At 35.5% G+C, this 9,106-nt stretch overlaps 1 protein-coding gene across 1 annotated transcript; it reads right to left on the bottom strand.

The window, feature by feature from the left end:
- Positions 1–6,396: 6,396 nt before the first annotated feature.
- LOC111386491 (cytochrome P450 CYP72A219-like) lies at positions 6,397–8,716 on the bottom strand. Its single transcript, XM_023010957.1, has 5 exons — positions 8,400–8,716; positions 8,023–8,243; positions 7,628–7,872; positions 7,126–7,510; positions 6,397–6,942 (listed from the first exon to the last, which is right to left on the bottom strand). Exons 1-5 carry the CDS (start codon positions 8,671–8,673, stop codon positions 6,517–6,519), a joined length of 1,551 nt encoding a protein of 516 aa, XP_022866725.1. The 5' UTR covers positions 8,674–8,716; the 3' UTR covers positions 6,397–6,516.
- Between the last annotated feature and the right edge of the window lie 390 nt (positions 8,717–9,106).

The following is a 9,106-nucleotide window of genomic DNA, read 5'->3' as shown; positions in this document are numbered from 1 at the left end:
CTTGCTTAGGTTTTTATGGAGTATTGAGTATAGGTGTCTCCATTTACTATCTGCACTGTACACAATATGATGTTGTTAGTGGGACTCAATCGCTTGTATTAGATTTAGTAAGGTAACTCTGAACATAATTTGACAATATTTATTAGATCTAAGCTCAAATACATTCGTTGGTTATATAAAAAGCTCAATATCTTATGTTCTTATTTGGAGCCTATTTGACTCAAGCAATTAAACATGCGGGGTATCTCAAAACCTGGTGTCTATGGTCAACTAACTTGGGTAACCGACCTAAATCTCGCTATAGGGTCATCTTAGTTGCTTAATAGAGAAGGACCTGCACTTAAGATGTAAGAAATATGATGAGCTTCAAAAATATTGAAAAATATGAAAATATATAAATGCTCAAAGTCAAGGGAGACAAGAAAAGAAAAATACGTATGCAATGTGAGCTTCATTTAAAGGTCCTTATGTGCTCTAAAAGATTTGACTTTCAGAAGTAGAAGGACAAACTTATTAGCAGCAATGTTAGCATGTCCTTTCTACAAAATAAAGTTTTGAGTTATGCTTACAATGGATTAGTGACATTTTACACACATGAGTCACTTGTACAATTTGCTCCATCTTAACTTAAATTAAGTAAGTGGAAAGGTTTACTGACTGTTAATTATAGTTGTGCTTGCTATCAACTACATTTTGAGTTGCTATATATTGATGTTCAACTTGATTTTGATATTATTCCCTTCGTCAATTGAGACAAAAAAGGGAAAGAGAATGTACATAGGGGAGAGTGATTTTTGATATTATTCCCTTCGTCAATTGAGACAAAAAAGGGAAAGAGAATGTACATAGGGGAGAGTGATTGCATTTGCAGTAAGGAAGAGATTGACATATCTGCTATTTTAGTTTTGATGTTTGGTAATATTAATGTTTCGGTTGGTGTTTTGATTAACAATAGTATTACTTTTCATTCTAGCATGCTTATTTATGATTACGTGCTTTAATTGCTATATTTGCTGTATCACATGCTTTTACACTTAGTATTTGAGTTTTTCCTTTTAGGAAGAAGGTTTGACAAGGAATGCAAGAAAACGGTGCTTGGACAGTCTAGTTTGACTTATTTTGCTACCTTGACTTTATTGTAAGTTTTGTCACAAAATTCCAAAATGGGAGTTTGTTAGGTTTAATGTAATTGGTGATTCTGTGAACAAAAATGACTAAATTGAACGTGTAAAAGTTAAGGAGTTAAGTGCAATTTTGTATAGATAAGTTAGTTAGGTTAAAGTTCGAGCTCTAAATAAGGAAAGAAGAGTCATTACAATTTCGCTCCCCTATCGCTAAGACTTTGCTCGAGTGACAAAAATAGATTAATTTTTCATGTAAGGTCAAACTAAATTGGCTATGTAAGAACTTTCAAGATGGAGGTGGAATCGATGAGTTGAAGGTAGTAGAGAATGGGCTGGGGGAGTCAATGCAGTGGTCAACTTTGAAAAGCCAAGGAAAGGCTACTTTGGAATTCACGAGGAAGATGGGGGGAGATTTTTTGAATGCTGAAGAGGCCCTTTACATCCATGAAGACATTGGACATGGAGGTCTTTTTCGATGTTTTTTAAAAGTTTGAACGATCGATTAGGGTTCTTGATTAGTTATAACCTTCCAATTATTGCGATTTTGAGTCATCAGCCTTCAAATTTTTGTTTTGCATCCTCAACTCATTTAAATCCATTTCACAACCATAATTCTCCCTTTGAAGGTTGCATACCTAAAATCAACCGATCCCTAATTTTCCACTAGTAATCTCTCTCAAAAAATCATACTCTGCAATCTTGATTCTTCTTTAGTTTTAATTTTTGCTGTGCGAGATAGGTTGGTCGGCGGGTGTGTGAAAATTGAATGATAATAGTCTCTTAAATCTTGGTTGAATGGCAATATATTGTTCAGAGACTCTGTGTTTTAGTTATAACTTTTGAGTGTTAAATTTGCTGCAGTAGTGGCATCTAAATAAACGGACTAAGAACCCTAATAGCTTGGTAAGGATAAGCAGAAATTTCAACAAATTCAAGAAGCATGATCGTGACGACGACGATGAGTAAGTGGAAGTAGGTGTTTGTTTTAGTATGTCCGGAATTGAATTATTATTGTATTTTGGAAAGATTATTTTTCCTACAGTACGTTAATTTTATCCTTTGTACAGGGTTTTGCTAATTTTCTTGAAGAAATGATGTTCCTTATGAATGATGTGAGGAAAGAGGTATAGGTATAGGTATGCCGAGTTCATTTTTAAACAACATTTTCTAGAATTCTCATTTTTTAATTATGTAGAAACCATGAATTTGAAACCTTTGACTTGGCCTTGTTTGGAGAATATTTATAATAAATCTCTATTTCTCGGTGAAGATCTACTAATAGTCCTTTTTGAAAGAATCCAGAAACGTTCTAATACCACTTCAAATTTTAGAGTTACCGAGTTTACGTTCTAGAAACAAATTTTTTGACCTTACGAGTGGAATTAATTAATTAAAGCAACAAGTCACTTCAATTAGATGTCTAGGTGGTTAAACATACAACTCAACTATCCTATGTTTGAATACTGCAGTTTATATAAATTGGAAAGCAATTAAATCAACACACGACATGATAACGGGGAAACCCCAACATCGATAAAACTCCGAGATCAAGCCAGTTACCTTCACTATAGACAATTCAGAGTATACAATGACAAGCCCATCCTTGTTTCCGTTAAGACTTGCTGCCACAGCCTTACGATCTATTGTCTTGTACACCTCTAGCGCTAGAACTCCTGATCTACCAATTGCAACCTCCTATTGCCATAGATTCCTCTAGCCTCCTTCTAGACCTCCAAGTCTACCTCTATCGCCCAATATGTTGTCTCCTAGTGATGCGAACCCCGTAGCAACGTTGACTACGAAATCCACAACGAGATTGACGAACCCAAAAAAGCCAAATTAATCCAAGAGTTTAGGATTAACCCAAAAGAAAGTTGAACCAAAAAACCCAACAAGAACGACGCTTGAAAGACCCCTTGATCATGCAATCCAAGAACTAAATCCGGTTGTTTGAACGCTACAAGTTAACACTTGATAAGTTCGAAATTGTTCAATGAAAGACGATGAAGAGAAGACAATACGCCTCACTTTAATTCAATATCAATAATGTCAAAAGGTTTTTTAACAATTGAATGTAAACTCCTATTTATACTAAACCTAAAAATTAGGTAAAAATCGTGCAAAAGTCGAGCATAATCTCCAACATATGGAAAAGAATCAAAATCTAACAAAATATGGAAAATTGTCAAAATTGGAAAATTCGCCAAATTTTTGGCTTGTGCGACCACATGGTGTATTTCCATGCGATCGCATGGTTCAACAAAAAATTCCAATTTAAGTTTCGGTATACCACTGTGCGGCCGCATGGTGGCCGCACAGGCTTGTTTTCAGCCTCCGATTTCGTCGTTTGATAACAAATTGATCCAAGTTGATTCGACCTTCGACCCGAACATAAAAGTTGCTCCATTTTGAGTTCCAAACATGGTTCCATCAATGGTTTTTTGAACAAGCAATCCCATCACTTGTTTCATTTGCTTTGCCCTTGATCGCGTCATTGGTCCGTCATCGACTATCAACGGGTCTCGTCTCGCACTTGCCTTCGTCGGGCTCGACTCCTGGATCATATCACTTAGTCTGTACTGAATGTCTCTCCAAATGGAATACCAAGGATCGCATGTTCTTGTACTTGTAACTACACTTTAATCCACATTTCTTAATCTCCCAATGAAAGAGTCCCTTCCTCAAAAGAATAAGAAAGACAGATGTTTTGGATTATCGGACCTTTGATGTTTTCCCCAATATGTGGTTGATGGATCTCAAGAATAAATACAATGAGTCAATACTTGGACACGTTCTTGGATCTTCAAAAAGACGATAAGAATATGTTTTCTAAGAGAGGCACAATGAACAACCATAGCAAAATTCGTGCTAGGGCTTGGGTATTTATATTTGAAGGTGTTTTGGTGGTATGGGCCGAGTAAAATACTTGAAAATGTGAACTAGGGGTTTTACCGCATAAGAATGTCACTCGAGCTAGACTCTAGCGAGAATCGAGCCAGAGCTATTCTGTTTTTTCGCTCAAGCGAAAAGCTAGCGAGAATCGAGCGATAGCTGAGCTATTTTCAGTATGTTCATCATAACTTTCTTTCCTGATATACAATTGAGATGATTCAACTTGTGTTAGAAAGCTAATTCATAGGGTTACAAATCTTATAGAAATAGCTCTATCCAAATTCCAATATTTTCCATGCTAAAAATGCACTTCAAATTACGACTGCAAATTTGGAACATAACTTGTGCGGCTCTTTAATATCCTTTAAAGTTCTAATTGCATTCCGATGGTCATATGCGATCTTCTTGGACATCTTGAACTCCTTCAATGACTCGAACACTAATTTACCTCATCTATTCGAAATTAAGTCCTTAACTTTTTGGAATGTAGTATGTAAAATAGAGACTCTCATTTATAAAAGTGATCTCAGTAGAAAAAATATAGATGACTGAATGATCAACCAATTGATAAAAGGTGGTCGAGACATGCATATTTGACATAATTTTAAATTAATGATATTGGCACTCTAAATAAAATAGAAATGTCTCTAATTCTTGAATGTTAGAAAGCCACTTATAGAGTGTCTTTCTTGAGTTCAATTTACAAAACTTTGTATTCACTCTTAAGGGAAATCTGGTCCTTGAAATCATATCACAAAGTAATATTTTTCAATAGGCCCAACTTAATTTTCTATAACTTTAGGTTTGGTATTACATAGTGATAATGGAATATTGAAGTGCACCGTGGACAAGCCATGTTTCACATGAACAATGCCTACTAGGGTCTACCAGATTAGAATTTGTGCCAATTTTAGGCTTATCGCCTTCTTATCATGCAAAATATTTTCTGTTGCGTCCTGCTTCACTTTTTGTGCTTCAAAGTTCAGGAGAAAATAGGACATTGGTTCTGTAGGCTCACGAGATTGTCTTTTTTCTTTTCTTTTTTTCCCCCCTTTTTTGCTTGAAAGTTCAATGGAAAATGAAAAAGAGTTCTCTATGTTGGTTTCTTTGTTATACACGTACTACTTCTATTTGAACAAAAAAGTCATTCTATGACATTAAAACTTGATACAATTGCTCGACGTTGTGAAGTCTTTGGAACTAAATTAGTAGGCTTAAATTTATTTTTCTATCACATATTTAAATTGCACTGTGTCCGACAATCGCGGTCTTAATAAATACTATGTTATCATTGTAACCACACAGCAGCCATATAATCATTAATTAGAAAAAGTAGTCCAAAACAGTTATAATGTGTCAAATGCAAAATTGATTGCAAATTTATTCTTTTTTAAATATCTTCAACATTTAAATATAGTACCAAAGCATAGAAAAAATCCCTGCGTTCAAATCTTTTATTCAACCGTGCTTGATTGTCTCAACCACTGAGATTTAGAGTCGCTATCTATTAATGAAACTGATATATGTGTTAGATATAAAAGGATTAAGGGACGTGTTGGACAATTAATTTTTTCTCATATCTAACATTTTATGTTTTTAAACGAGGTGTTAGTTTAACATATATTAAAGCAGATGAATGTCTTAAATTCAAATTCGGTTGTTGTTGTTGGTTTTAACTTTTACTAATTATCCATCACATCTTGAAGTCTTTGGAATGAAATTATTACTGTAACAACAATATGTTCTTTGGCTAAACTGAATACATGGAAGTACACCAAACACACACCTATATTTTTAGCCGATAATTCAACTCCTTTCCAATTTTCTTGTTATTGCATAATAATTACAAATTCTGCGTTCGTCAAATTAAAGATAGTGATTCAGACCTTCCATGAAAGACAGACTTGCATTCTTTTGTCCTCACTTCTCATCGTCATACTTTGTCTGATTGCTAAATGACAATAACTAAATGCTAAATTTTGACTAAATTCTTAATTGACCATCTTATTTGGCTTCCGAACCATGGTTCTTGTCTCCGTCGTCAGTCACATCTTTGATTTTTCCCTTTTCTGTTTGCTTTCGTGTGACGAGCTTGAACATAATTTTATCTTGTATTTAATTTAGGTGAGAATTTTGTCTTATTGGGAAAAAAAAGGCTTATTTATTATTGCTGTACGATTCTATACCAGATATGTAACAGTAAGCTCTACTGTGTCTCTCTATGTTCAAAATCTATAGTAATGTGGATTAGATAGCATTAGACAATATTGAAAAAGAAGGGAAAAAAAAAAAATTCTTGTTCGTTATATTTTCTAATGTGGTTTAAGATGCATACGAAACATGCATTGTGCATATGTAAAGATGCCCCAACCGGTATATTACACAAACAAGAAGATCAGTCTTATTTTATGCAATTGAAATTTCATATTATAAGCTTATAGATCAAGATAAGTAGGGGGCTATCCAAATGACTGCATCATAAGATTGATACATAACTGGGCTATATCCTGCGCAGAATTAGGTGAACCCCGTGCTGAGGTTGAAGAATTATAACCGTGTGAGGAGCATGCATATAGGATGGAGAGAGCTCAAAAGAGAAACGTTGTAGAATCATTGCCATTGCCATTTTTGCCTCTATCATGGCGAAAGTTTGTCCAACACAAATCCGAGGCCCCCACCCGAAAGGGAAATACAAACCTTGTTTTTTCTGTGCCTTGGACACTCCTTCGCTAAATCTCTCTGGTTTAAACTCCATTGCATCATCTCCCCAGATTTCTTTGTCATGATGTAATAAGACCTTTGGTAATGAAAGCTGCGTCCCAGGTGGGAGCAATAAGTTCCCCAGTCTCGTTTCTTTTTTAACAATTCGTTCAAGAGCAACAGCTGGTGGATACAGTCTCAAGACCTCGTAGAAAATCATGGTAACCTGCAACGAAGATCTCTTAAATGTTAACTCTTTTTTTTTTTTTTCTGATTTAATACTGTACAATAGTATCTAATCCACCTTTCCAAACATGTCATAAGAGTTATAAGCTGGGGAAGTACTGCGAGAATGGTCTATCAAGGTGTTTCCGTCATATTGTATGTTTAATTAATGGAAAATACTTACAGTTTTCAGGTGACTTAACCCATCAAAATCTGGGTTTTTAGTACCAAATACTTGCAAGACTTCTTTTCTAGCACGTGTCTGCCAGTCTGAATGTGTACTCAGTAGAACCAATGTCCAGACGAGCAGAACAGAAGTGGTCTCTTGTCCAGCAAAATAGAACAGCTTGCATTCTTCAACAACCTCATCTATGCTCATTCCAAAACTCTTGTTGCCATGTTGTTCGATTTCATGGATATTTGATTCCAACAATTTGCCCAATAAGTCATCATTACTTGCTTCCCCGGCCTTCATTGCCTCCACCCTTTTACTGATGATATCTCTAATAGATTCTTGAACTTGCTTTTCAATTTCTTTCATTCTTCTGTTCCTCTTAGTCGGCAAAAACCTATAGGCAAGAAATGTATCACTTCAGTGAAAAAAATGATTCTTGTAATTGATGACTTCACGTAAAAATTACAAGGTAGGAATTTCTTCGACACTAGTCGAAAATGCAATTTCTTACCTCCATCCTGGAATATAGATCGACTGGGAAGCCTTGATGAAGTGTTCAGCTTGTTCTCTCTGAAGTTCGAACATCCTTCTTCCTTCTTGGTAGCTACTACCGAATGCCGTTCTTGAAATTGCATCGCTAGATAGATTTTGTAGATAAGGCCACACATCCAACTCACACGTTCCTCCTAGAGAGAGTGACTGTTCCCATTTGCTCAAAATCTCATCACAACTCAAATAAAAAGCTGGCATCATGAGCTGTAGGAAGCAGGGGTGGAAAGCGATTTCGTCAGCATTAAGTGCTCTTTAGGTATGAATTCCTTTCTTTCTTAAGAAAGTACGAGATATTGGAATTAAATAATTTAAACATTAAGCAGTTCTAAGTAAAATGTCTGAGGTAGAGAAAACCTTCAACTTTTCAAGATGGAAAGCAGGGTTGATTATTTTTCTGTGTTTGGCCCATTTATCTTCCTCATAGCTCAATAGTCCTTGTGCAAGCAGCTTGGTCAATGGATTCCTGTTTTCTGGCTTCTGGTAGATATAAATCTTAGTCAGGACCTCCTTTACGAGTTCAGGGTCCCTGATTATAACTGATGGTTTCGGCCCAACCCATATAAAGGAATTGGTACCTGCAAGTCGCAGCACTTTTAGTAATGTGTACTAGGCTCTATGAGTATAGAGACAGTATCAACTAAGCAAAGAAAAGTTCAAAAGTTCGATGTTATACTGTGCAGCATGAACTATTGCGACACTTTAAACATTCACCGTAAGTTAATAGGCCATACCATATTTCTGAATTGTTTTGATGAAAAAGGGTATGACTCTTGGCTTGATATCATCTGGGATATTGATTGGCTTCGATACAGCCTTTTGGACCGCACCTGTCAAATCTTTCAGATCACCATAAAGGAACCGATATGAGTTTCCATTGAGACCTTGCTGTCTCAGACATTTTTCCATCTTCTTGGGCTTAAACCAAACCCAATTCAGCACCCTCCACGTGTATATCAGTAACATAAAAGAAAAACACACACCAATTATGTAGTACAGAATTTCCATGTCCACACCAAGGATCACTGCCCTATTCTTCCTCTAAACCTCGGTACATGAATATATATAGGATTTTTGGATTTTTCTTTCTTTTCATTTCAAAATATTTGTTACTTCTAGGTTAGTGTGTGTCAACTATTGTTCACTGTCTTCTAGAACATTGTTAATGTAATCTTTTGTGAGGTGATCAGTCGAAGAAAATTGACAAACAATAGGACAAAAAGTAGAAAGATGATATTGACACTTGGAGTTTTATATGACACAATCTAGTCCGAATAATCTTTAGTTATATTCAATGTGGGATATATCCTTGACATCCGTCCAAAAGATGTTGGCTCTCATTTGTGTAGGCCAATCTTGGAATTTGTGTGTATTTGAGTCTTGATCAAATCAAATTTCTTGTTTAAATTAAATGGGTTGTAATATCCTATTTAGACTCGGG

The sequence above is a fragment of the Olea europaea genome, unplaced genomic scaffold, assembly GCF_002742605.1.
Source record: "Olea europaea var. sylvestris unplaced genomic scaffold, O_europaea_v1 scaffold3579, whole genome shotgun sequence".
Classification (NCBI taxonomy): Eukaryota; Viridiplantae; Streptophyta; class Magnoliopsida; order Lamiales; family Oleaceae; genus Olea; species Olea europaea.
This window is presented reverse-complemented; position numbering and strand designations above follow the sequence as displayed.

Excerpts from the sequence above, each read along its gene's own strand:
- LOC111386491 (XM_023010957.1), bottom strand. The coding sequence starts at position 8,673 with ATGGAAATTCTGTACTACATAATTGGTGTGTGTTTTTCTTTTATGTTA. Across the intron at positions 7,873-8,022 it reads TCCATCTTGAAAAGTTGAAG|CTCATGATGCCAGCTTTTTA; the intron begins GTTTTCTCTACC and ends TGCTTCCTACAG. Across the intron at positions 6,943-7,125 it reads GGTTAAGTCACCTGAAAACT|GTTACCATGATTTTCTACGA; the intron begins GTAAGTATTTTC and ends TCTTCGTTGCAG.